The sequence below is a fragment of the Aphelocoma coerulescens genome, chromosome 15, assembly GCF_041296385.1.
Source record: "Aphelocoma coerulescens isolate FSJ_1873_10779 chromosome 15, UR_Acoe_1.0, whole genome shotgun sequence".
Lineage (NCBI taxonomy): Eukaryota > Metazoa > Chordata > Aves > Passeriformes > Corvidae > Aphelocoma > Aphelocoma coerulescens.
In genome coordinates, this window is record NC_091029.1 from 7,196,977 (window position 1) to 7,209,246 (window position 12,270).

The 12,270-nt window shown below is 45.2% G+C and overlaps 1 protein-coding gene across 2 annotated transcripts in view; it reads right to left on the bottom strand.

The window, feature by feature from the left end:
- LOC138119352 (uncharacterized) overlaps positions 1 to 11,247 on the bottom strand; it is a 31,851-nt gene extending 20,604 nt beyond the window's left edge. The window contains exon 1 of one of the 2 annotated variants that reach the window (XM_069031107.1): positions 11,154 to 11,247. In XM_069031107.1, the coding sequence (XP_068887208.1) occupies positions 11,154 to 11,231 (78 nt within the window). In that variant the 5' untranslated portion in view covers positions 11,232 to 11,247. Of the gene's footprint in view, positions 1 to 6,635; positions 6,918 to 11,153 lie in introns of those variants that run through there. The other variant, XM_069031108.1, reaches the window with a different exon arrangement.
- Between the last annotated feature and the right edge of the window lie 1,023 nt (positions 11,248 to 12,270).

The following is a 12,270-nucleotide window of genomic DNA, read 5'->3' on the forward strand; positions in this document are numbered from 1 at the left end:
CATCTAACCTATTTTTTCCACCTGGCAGTACAAGAATTCCTGGAAATGCCTTGGAATCGCCACCTCCCTCTCTGCCAAATTGCCTTTGCTGTTTGAAGCATGAGGCAAAGCAGAAGGAGACTCTCTCATCCCACATTAGGGCAACTCTGGATGGTTGAAAGTAGCAGAGTTAGCAGAAGCAGATCAGACATGGGATTGACAGAATACAACAAGAATTGCTGACACTTTGGTTAGTTATTAGCTTCCCATCTCATTTTTTGTCAGTCTTTAATTGTAATTATTTTTCAGCTTGATCTCCAAAAGAGTTCCCATCAATTATGAAAGTGTCCTGCTTGCTGAGGGGTCTCCTTTGCCCTCCCAGTATCCCTGTCCCAACACAAACCCACCTTCTGCACACACGTATGATCTCCCTGCTCCCTGAGCCAAGCCACACAAACAAGCTCTGAACAGGGTTCAGTGTGGGACTCAAGCTGGGCTGAGCATACATTTGCTTTTAATACATTTATGGTACCAGAGCAGTGGCACTCATATTTTTAAACAAGGACCTAATACTTCTTGAAGTGAGTGCAACCTGCTGGATTTAAGCAAAACCAAACCCACATTTTTAACAGATGCTCTGTTATTTTAGTGGTGGGCAGCAGCAGTTCCACCACATGAAAGTGATTATGGATGTGACATTTCCACTCTGCAAATCCCATTTTCAGGAAACTGACTTGTCTTATATTCCTTCTTGGCACACATCAGACAGCTTCACAGGGCCCTGTTTTCACATATATCTCCAAATTTTCTATTGTTTTTAATGATTTGCAGGACATTTGAAGAGAAAAAATATGCAGGTAGGAAAGGAAGGAGGCTGTGAAAGCCTGTTACTGCAGGAGACAAGGAAAACAAAAGTACTGCTAGAGGAGTAGGGGAGGGAAGCAGGAATGCAGTTCAGCAATTAGAGCAAAGAATGCAAAGTCTGAACGAGACTTGAGGACTTGGAGGCCCAAATAAGCCTCAGACTGCAGACATGCTATTCTCTCTTATTCTTCCCATATGTGACTCTGCTGCAGCTCAAGCATCACAACAAAATTGCTGGGAAGGCACTGCTTTATGTCACTGGAGGACAGGCAACCTTCTCCTCACTTCCTATGAAAAAAGAATAATCAGAGAGGGTGGAAATATTTGCATACCCTTGGATGGAGGCAAATAAGCTCTGTTGGGATGGAAAGGGGCTGGCAGGGCTCAGGGTACCCTCACCTGCTCTAGGTCTCCAGGGCCAGCTCCTAGAGCCTGCCTGTAGATGCAGCATTCCCTGCGGCAGCTTGCCAAACCGTTAGGCAGGCATGGCCACAACAAATCCCTGGGAATCAAAGCAGCTGCAGAAGAAGTGGCAGGAGAAGGTCAGTGATCTCATTAGAGCCAGGAGGCCAGGGCCCCCAGCCACAGCGAGGTCCCAGCTCCACAGCTGCACTGTGTTTTGATACCTGGCTCTGGCAGATTGCATAACTGCACCATGAGGTCACCATCCCTCCTCCTTGATCCTCGATCAGAACAGGAGGTGGGGAAAAGGAAAATTACAAAAAAACAAACACAGGCACTCCGACAACCACCAGGCACAGCGACGCACTCCAGCCTCCGTGGAGAACAACAGCCCTCCTCATTTAACTCCAGAGATGCTCGCTCCCAAACAACAAAAAATTGCTTGTTCCCAGGGACACAAGCAGGGGCTGTTTTCTGAACAATCACCCATGGAACAGCCCAGCTTTCCATAGTATGATCAGCAGTATATGCAGTCTGAGCATACATTGACATTTCGTGCTTGCCTTCAGAGCACGCGGAGGAAAGGCAGCAGAATGCTCTGCTGCTTTTGGGAGGTTCTGGTGAGAAGGAAAACCAGTTCGTCCTCATTATGCGAGAGATGCCAACCTACACTGTAGTTTTGAGCAGTGGACAGATCTTTCTGCAGCAGCCACAGACCCTTTTGAATACCCAATGCAAGATTCCTATATAAGAGGAAGAACACCCAGCTCTGGGTGCAAGGCTTTGCTGGATAATTTGGATAATTTGGCTCATTTCCCTCTGCAGGCAGAAGCCGGAGTTGTTTGCTGCAGAGGGAAATCCAGAGCAATAGTTAGAGATGGTCTTAAGAGCCCTCTGGAAGAATATGTCCCCCTCTCAGCAAAGGTGGGACTGCAGGAGGCCTATTGCTAACTCAGTTACCAAAGGGCTCAGAGGTGAAATCTCAGAACACTGAAAAGAATTCTTGTTCTTTTCCACCACATCATAAGTAGGCAGAAGTTTTAGTTCTCCCCTTTCAATTCTTTAATTAAGATGGAGTTGGATTCACCTACAAGATCTCTTACAAGTTACAGCTATGATTTATATTTTTAGAGCTAGAAATGCTTATGATGAATAGTTTTTATCTGGGCTTGGCAGCTCATGGGTACATTTGCTACCTGTCAGATTCCCAGATTGAAGTTATCACCACAGAAGTAACCCTGGCACCCACTGATTAATTCAGTAGTTGTTGCATGTCAAGGTGCAGACATGCTTATGAAGTGGATAAAACGTTGGTAGATTGTGAAATACAGATAGAAATGCTCTGGAAGAGACCTAGGCCAAGGCACAGGACATTTTTTCTTTAATTTCATTTACAACCAGGTGCTTTTACTAGAAACTAAGTGCCAGGTCTTATTCTGAATTCTTCTCTAGCTTGACAGGAGCCCCACATTACAATATTAATTTCCTTCTTCTCATTTCAGTCTGGAAGGGACAAAAGCCAGATTGTTTTTCTATCAAATTGAAAAATCTATCTAAAATATGCAAAACCAGTGCTTGGAAAGACCCACCTGACTAGGCAGTGTTCCCTTGGGGTCTATAACCGTTACACCCATAAAGCAGAACTATTTTAAGCAGAAACCTCTCATAACTGTCTCATAAATTTATTGTGCTATGCTCATGCAACAAATGTGAGCCATGTCACTATGAGAGTAGTCTGAACATTGGCTTTCTCCTTTCATCACAACATCAGCTTTTATGGCCAAGGAAGCAGACAACATATCTAACATAACATCCACCAGGGAGTGCTGGAATTCCCAGCCTTTTCTTGTGGATGGGGGGGGGGAAGCTAACTCTTGTGACTGGACACTCAGCAGACAAATACAGATTCTCCAACAAAGATGCAAGATGCCATATCAAATAAGATCCTTCATCTATACAAAGCTGCTATCCACGTTCTAGTTTGTTGGGTTCCTTTTTCAGAAAATACCCTCATTCAAACATACAAAAAAATGTAAAGCCTTAGAAAGAGAAACAAAGGCATCATTTAGAGTGTCTCCTCAGGCAAATAATCATGAATATGATGGGACCATGGTAAATAAAAGTAAGGCAGTGTAATGAAGAGTTCAAGATGCCATGGCCATTTGCTACAAGGCTTTAATAGGTCACATAGGTCTATTCTCTACCAGAGCAAGTTCTCATTAACAAAGTGTATGCAACACACCATAGAAAAACTAACAGTAAACGATAGGGTTGGTGGGAACTGACAGGGGTGATGGGGCAATTTCCAGAAGATCAATCTGGTTTTCATTTTCGATAAATTGAGCAGTTTAAAGCAGCTCAAATTAAAGAGTAGAAAACATGGTCAAATTGTTTTCTACTGCTTAGTAACCAGATGGAATATATAACAAAACAAAATCTATAGCCCTGCAGTAAAAGTTTACTTGTAGAGTTCAGTATAAAAGTCCATTGAACAAGTTATGTAGGTCCATAGGAATCTGTAAAACTAATGTTCCCAAATTAACTTCATATATATCACCTCGCAAATACGTGGGGGAGATTTAAGTAATGAAATCCGTATGCAGCTTAGGTGCCCAAAACAGCTTTGTTTCATTTTGAAAGGACCAGAAACAGGAGAAAGGAGAATTGAAAGGCAATCCCATACAAATTTTGCTGGCCACTTCCTGGGAAATAAACTTGGATTTTTAAAAGCAAACAAAACAGACAAATATATGTGTAAACTGGCCTGGCAAAAGAAGAGCTGTTTGTGCTTGGATTTCCAGCTACGTGACCCTATTGTTTCATTCAGACATGTCAGATGTTTCACATGCTGGAAGCCTATTGTACAAACATATGGAGAAGGAAACGTTCCACATGTGAAAGCCAAAACCTGCAGATATTCTGTGTCACCATTACCCTGCTGCAGAGCTGTTATCCCAACCTTTTGGGAACCACGTTGTTGTGTCACTAAATGTCACTAGCAGGTGGGAGGGTTCATGCAGAAGACATGGATAGTGATCTTTAAAATGGAAGCAAAGTAAAACCCTCTCCCTTTCACGCAATCTTTTTTAGCTGGGCTTCCACCTGAGCCATTGCTGCAGCTGGGGCTGGAGCATCCAGGAGTCTGCTACAGTCTGAGTGCTCATCCTTAGTTTTGGGTGATATACAAACAGCAGCACTTCTCTCCCCCTTGTTCTCCCAGGATTAGTCTCCTCTTGTGCGCTCTGAAAAGGGAAATTACCAGGACTCCATCTTTGCCAGGATTTCAGAGAGCAGGATGCTTGTAAATTTTATTTTATTGCATACACATAAGGAGACACCATGAGGGCACAGCAGGGAGGGTTGGGAGAAAGCTGAAAAAAGTATCACAGATACTGCAGACAGAGGAAAAACTAAGCCCTGGGTTTGTTGTTCCAGGGTCCCAACCAGTGAGCAGTTTGTTTTCCCAAATAAATCTGCTTTGCAGACATCCTTTCTTCTTCCCCATTCAAGTTTCAACCAGGAAACCTGGAATAAGTTACTGTTGATTTTAGAGGCAAATCAAAGTGTTCAGCCTGCTAAGCTCGCATTTAAAGTTAGTCTTGATGAGCAGCTCCTTGGGGCCCTTGTATTCAAATAGTGAGGTCTCAGATTTACCTGAAGTGCCCACCCATGCAGATCTGGAGCACAGGAGGAAATCAAGGGCACGGGCAGCCCGGGCTTCAAGCCTCAGTGCTACCAGTAAAGGCTCCACATTTTCAGTCAAAAAATCCCTTTAATAAAAACTCAGTCTCTCAAAACAGTGGAATATTTACTAACCACAACCACGAGAGAGCTGGATTTAAGCAGAATAAAGGGATTCGATTTCCCATTGCTAATCTCAAATTAAGTATAGTGCAGAGCAGACACACTGTCCTTGGAAAGCCTGAGCAACCAACTTTCTGGGATTTGGATCAGGCTGGACTTTCAGAAGCATGTCATCCCAGAGCTCCTGTATCCAAGAAGCTGTCATTATTGGCATCCTTGGCACCTGACCCTAGCTAAGTCCTGCTACACCTTAACAGAATAAGAAATACAAATAGCAGATCAGTAAGAGAGAGATGAACTTCCAAAAGTCCCTTCCTAAGAGCTGACAGTAGTTCTGAATGGAGGCTTGTGGCAGCCCATTTTGTTTAGTTCATTTGGCATTGAAACCTGGCTGCTAATATAAAGAAATGAGAGGATTAAAACACAGGATGAAAATGAGATAGTGTAGCAGGTTATAGTTTGCATGTGAAAAATTTGCTTTTGTTTTGCCACTTTGAACACCACCCACCCCTGCTTTCTATTGAAGCATAATGTACTCCTCCAGGACCAAGGATTTCACATAGTTTAATAGTTTCTTTAATTAGATATTTGTGAAACTCTGAAATCCTCTGATGAAAGGTACTGTAGCAGTATTACCAACTCTTCTACCATGAAAGGGCTCCACCCAAACCCAAACACAGATGTTGTCCTCAATGTACATCATTACTAATCCAAGCCAGCAGTACTTATAGCCTGATTTAAATCCTCCTGAAGTCTCAGATTACTTCTTTGAGCTCCAGTAGGGCTCCAAGAAATCTAGAAAGGAAATACAGGCAAATTAGCCTTTGCTCCTCTCAAAATTGGAACCTCCTTTCCATTGGCAATGACATGAGTAAGGATATTCAAAATGAACCACGGGGCCATTTGCTGTTGAGAGATTGTAAGAGGAATGTTACAGTGAGTTTGAAAACCAAGGCTGACAGTCAGGCTTCTCCCTACTGCTGTAAAATTGTTCCATATATTAATGCAGGTCCCTACAGTGCCCTGTCCCTTCTCCACCCTTCTACTGCCATGAAATAATTTTTACAAGACAATGACTTTTCTATTTAGTATTTCCCATACTCAAGCAGTTATCTAAATATCAAGCTGAATATTTATAATTTATGGATCTGAGATATCAGTGCATACCAAGAACAGTGTGTAATGGGAAAAGCTGCTTTACCAGACCTGGTCCAGGTACACTACTGCTGGGTAGCCACCCTCTGGTACAAAATATGCCGTGAGTTCCTTTTCTTAAGAAAAAAGGGAGGCAGGAAGAAAGAGATCTGAATATTTTACCACCATTCCTGGTCTGTCACACAAAGAAGCAGAGGTGAGAATAGTAATCATTGGTTACCACAGGAAAGTTTGTTTGCTGGGTCTTTTCAAACCAATGCAACAGGATTGTTTGCTCTAACCTCTTAGATAGTAAAGAAAAAAATTATTTCAGTGTTTTCACCCCAAGGATGGTTGGTATCTCTACCAGCACTGCAGTCTTTTAGCTCCTTCTGCATGAAGATTACTCACATCATTCCAGAAATCTGCTGCCACTGGCTTGTTTCTCTTACCTTGGCTGCTGCTTCCATTGCTGGCCTTGGCGAACAAGAGAATTATGGTTCAGCTCTACAAAGAGAGAATCCCCTGTGCTGTGCAGGACTTGAGGCCAGCCTTGTCCATCTTCTCAGCTTTCCGCTTCTTCAGTGCTTCAGTAATTAGAATTATCAGGACTAAAACACTGTGGACATTATTGCTGCTTAGCGTGAAGCTAACAAGGGAGCGCCAGATTTATAACACTCTGGCCAGACAGAGAATTAAAAAAAAGTTACAAATCATTGCCCAGTTCCAGGGATATGTACTCCAGGATCTTATTTTGCCAGAGACTCCACGTGAACTTTAGCCTCTAGAAGAAATCCGCCTGCAATTTTCTAATTTAAATACCAGTCAGACCAGTGGCGGGATGTAAACTAACATGCATGAAAAATAAGGGTTCAATGACCCAAATCAATTAAGTTTTAAGGGCACTGCTCTGGACTCAGTAGGAAATATTTTAAACAGGAAAAAGAACTAAATAGGATCATTCATTGAACTGACTTGGAAATGAGGCAGAAATTTGGTAAATAAGAAGTTCAATGCAAGCCAGCTTTATGAACCAAATTTAGTGGATTAAAAAACCCCAACAAAACAACAAAAGAACCCCAAACCAAAACCAGAAAAAAATGAACCAAAGCAACAAAAAAACAAGCCCAGATAATTTTTAGACTCAATGTTTCAGGCTCCTGGGTACTAAAGTGAACAGTGTAATAAAACAAACCAGTTCTCACGCCTTCCTTGAGCCCAGGCAGTTTAACACAGTTTACTTCAAGACATTAAAAAAAAAACCAAACTGGTTTATAGAAGCCCTGAAACTGCATCTTTATTAAAATAGGACAACCTGCAGGTCTTCTGTACAAAGCAAAACTAAAAATTTAAAGAAAAAACAGCTTCTGAAGTTCAGAACCGCTACTGTGACTGGATTTTTAAAGTGCACCTACAGAACCTAGGGAGAAACAGCTCTACTGCTTCAGAATATATGAATATAGCTGCTCACCAAATTGGCCAAACATCCAAACTCTCTGCATGGTAAACATCTGATCTGCCAAGATACATTGTAAGCACAATAGGATGCAGTTATGGCAATTAATCAAGATATAAAGAAAATAGGAAAGACCTATCATTTCTCTGCTCCTCAAGCACAAAGTACTTCCACAAACAGTGAAGAGATTAATAGAGATTAAGTTCATTGCCAACAAAACTTTCAGGTTCTTTGAAGGTGCCTTATTTGTCTTGACTGGCTTCATCTCTTGAGACAGAAATACAGCCTGGTGCACATAGCCAGTGCTTTACAGTGATGAATAAAGCAAAAGCTACCTGGACCTAAAAATCCCACTAAAGTGTTACCAAAATAACCCCCGCACCTGGCAGCTGCTGGGACTGGAACCAGATGTGCAGCACATCTGGTAAAGAATGGGACTGCTGCTGACAAACACTGAGCCATTTGAGGGACATATTTTCCAGCCCAGCAATGGTCCAGAAAGACTTAGTAAAAGTTAACATATTTTGCCTCTGTTTTTTTCAAGGCAGATGCTGACCACTGACAGACCTATTGTGTGCCAATTTAAAACATTTGAGAACTTCCCTATCCTCTCGCCCCAATCAGAAGTGCATATTTTGCTGCTCCAGTTGCATAATTTACTGATTCAGCTGCATGCTTGGTTGATCTGGTAGGAGACTAGTACAGTAGTTGAGATTCTGGATACATTGCCAACTGTGGAGCGTGCTTTGTTGATCAAGGCTGTAGAATTTAATAGCTGAAATTTCATACACTTTACTAATCAGGCCACATTCTTTGCTAATTGAGGTGCATATTTTAGTAGTTGATTTTTTTTTTTAATCTTTCACTGATCTTGGGAAGGATCCTGGTCTCTCTGAAACTGGCAGGAATTTTGCCATAGTTCTTTCTGGGTAAAGGACTAAGACTTTCACCAGAGGGTCTAGGATTGCTAAGATTTCTTCTCTTAAATGGAACAAGAAAGGCTTGATTTTTTTCTTTAAGCCAGCAAGTGAACAGAAGAATACCAGATGAAGGATGGCACTGGCATAGAGACCTCCTCCACAGAGACTTGATTAAACAGATAATATTTAATGGACATACAGAGACATAATTTTGACTATGTTAGTCTTTCATCAGGCTTACATTCTTCCTTCAGGATAAACAAGCTGCTTATCTGCACATCTTGTTCCGTTTGATACAGACACGCAGGAGGAAACATCATGCACCTTATCTTCAAATTTTCTTTCATTTGATCTAACTCCTATTTTTAAATTGCTGTAGTATTCGGTGAAGGATTCCAGAGAGAGCTCTACTTTGCCACAAAACATGTTGCAAACATCCACACTACCTCACAGCATCACAAATTTTCTCAGTTCTTACTGGCAGAGACCACCTTCCTGGATGAAAAGAACAGTTCAGGTCCCTGTACCTCATGCAGATTTTGCCCTTGCCAAGGGAGTTCCTGGTATGTTTTTACATTGTTAACTCTAAGTCAAAAGACAAATAATTTCTCATAAATCGTTGAATACCTTTTTTCAACTGATAAATTGAACTGCATTTGAACCACTAACTTAGGAGTGGGATGTATATTTCTTTACTAGCATAGCAACACTATCAGTGTAGCCAAAAAAGATAAAAATAGCAAAGCCTACGCAACATAGTGCAGTCCTTGATGAGTGAAGAGCAAGTGCAACTTACTCCGAGAAATAATAAAAACAGGGAGCAAGAGATGTACACACACGTCTGTTTGGACACGCAGAGTTCCCTGTCACATTTACAAAGATAAGTAATAGAAAATGCCTTTCATTCTGAAAAAGAAATTGTCCAGTATGTTAAGAGCCTATAAACAACATGTGATCAAAAGAATAATTGACACGGCAAGAAGTCAAGTCAGGGAAAGCAGGCAGGAGGCTGCTACTTCTTCATTAAGGAGGCAGTTTCTTTTCTGTAGTGCTGTTGGTCAATAGTTTAGTTCAGTTACTGCCTGGTGTGAAATCTAACACTTTAGATTTCAGAGTTAGAGAACAACAGAAGTTGACTAGGAAACATACAAAAAAAAACCTCAAGCAAAAATTATAAAGCTTTCTAAAGCATTCAGAGTCCCACCATTGCCTTTCATCCCCAAAGGCACAGCACACAGCCAATACTTGCTCCTCATGACTGTACAGGCAAAGGCAGAAGAGAAACAGCACAGGAAGGATGCAATAATTCAGGGAAGCAAGGAAGTTATGTAGTTTAATAAGAGAGGTATGCAACTGGATGAGGGTAAGCTTGCATTCTGCAATGCAATCCTGACTTAAAAGAGAAACAAAATACAAAGCCCCACAACCATACAATTCAATAGATCCTGGTAAAGTTAGTATTTCAGTGCCAGAAATGTGGCTTAATTAAGTTCTCACTGTAGCTATCTTCACTAGGATACCAAAGTGAGATAAAACATCTTCGTTTCAACCACAGTCACTGCTGTGTGTTTGTGTGCTGTGGCAAGGAATTCGTTTATCAGGCAGAATTAAAATGTTATTTGCCATCAGGGAAAGCAGCCCACATCTTTTTTTCTTTATATATATATATGTATATATATATATATATATATATAAAGACATAAATGTACGGAATATTATTTTCTTATACTCTTGTGGCTCATATTTTATAGAATAGAGAATCTCTACTAGAAGTGTCAAACCTTGATTCTATCAGGGTCCATAGGAAAAGTCACAGTCACTTCAGCCGGACCAGGACTGCTTATCCTTCCCAAAGCTCAGAGCGACTGCTCTGCAGCTGCTCCTGGTTGTGGGGTGCTCTGTGTTTCCTCCTCTGCCTTTCCACCGCAGCTCGGGTGCGCTCCGTGCTCACCCTCTCACAGCTCCCCGTGCCCACTTGCTCTCAGCTCTGCCCGGATCCCTGCCCTGGGAGCTTGTACCTGTCACTTGCACAGTTTATCTGCTCTCCGTGCTACAGCCGAGGTGCACAAGAGCGGCGAGAGCGAGCGTGGGGACTGTAATACAGCACGAGGTATTTCGTTTGGACTCCCCAAGCCAGGCTGTGCCCGTGGAAGGGATGCCTTTGGGCGAGTGTTCTCATTTCTGCTGGGAATCCGCTATCACTGGGCTTTCACCGGATTTCGGGTCCGGCTGTACCGAAGCGGAGGGGCTGATCCGGAGTCAGACTCCCGGAGCATCACATCTCGCGGTGCCTTTCGCGCTCCGAGGCGAGTCCGCGGCCAGCACTACACCCCAAACCCCGAGGGGCTGGGGCCGAAGGGATCCGCAGCCGCCCCCGCCGCGGCCGCCCCGCTGCGTCCCTCCTCCCGGTGTCCGCGGCGCATCCCTCACCCGGGGCTCCCGGCAGCTCTGCTGCACCCCTCGCCCCGGGACTCCCGGTCCCTCCCCACCTCCCGGCGGGGCTCCCGGGGCACCCCCTCCCCGTCGGGCTCGCCGCTGCCGCGCTGCCCTACCCGGTGCGGGCGGGGGCCGGTGCCGCCGGTGCCGGGGGTTACCTTGGCTCCCGCCCCGCCGAGGCAGAGCGCCGCGGCCGCCGCCAGGACGAGCCCCGCGCCGGGGCCGCTGCGGAGCATGGCGTGCCGAGCCGAGCCGAGCCGCGCCGCGCCGCGCACAGCCAGCGGAGCTGCCGCGCCGAGCCGTGCCCCAGCGGGCGCCGCTGACAGCGACCCCCCGAGCCCGGACTCCCCGCCCCTCGCCCCCTCCCCCGGCCGCTCCCGGCCCCTGCCCTCCCCCGGGGGGTCACCTGCGGCGCGGAGCTCGGCGGGACCGGGCGAGGCGCCGCGGGAGCGGAGGGGGCTGGAGAGGAGCGGAGGGGGCTGGAGGGGAGCGGGGGTAGCCTGGTCCGAGTCCCCCTCCCTGGGGTGCTGTATCCTCGCCGGGCTTGGGAACCGCCGGGCTGGAGGCAGCTCAAGCCCTGCGAGCAGCGGCGGGAGCGGGCTCCTGCGGGAAAAGTTTCTCCTGCGGGGCGGTGGGAGATGGAGGGGCTGCTGTGCTGGCGCTGCAGAGGGCGGCTGCCCTGGGCAGCGCACCCGACCGCTGCTCCAGTCTCCTGCCAGACCCCGGAGCCCAGTCAGGGGAGTGAACGGTCAGAGGAATGGGAAATAGGAAAAGGACTCAGGTCTTTCCAAGGAGCAAAAGGCACCCCAGCTTCATCATTGCACGAAGCAAGGGACAGGGAAGGAATATTCCCGGGCATCTTGGGGAGCCCAAAGCACAGGAGCTGCACAAAAACCAGCATCCACTTAACTTTTCTGGAGGTGATGGGAGGGCAAGGACAGTCCTCGTTTCTGAGGCAGCCTTCTGGTTTTCCAGGTGAGACGCTCTCCTGCACGCCGTTGACTCACACCACATCCTGCAGTGAGTGTCAGATGACAACTCAATCAACGGGAAAAAATGGATAATACCTTCAGCTGGTGTCCAAGTGGGTGCATATAAGAAGCATGAAATTGGAGGGCTGGTGTCAAAGAAAACTTTTTTTTCTTTCATAAATGGAGTCTTGTATTGAATGCATCGTGGCACTGAGCTCATGCCTAGTCCAGGCCCATTCACCACCAGCTCCATGGGTTTGATGTCCTGACTGTAGGATACAATGTTTGAATCCCAAAGAAATGA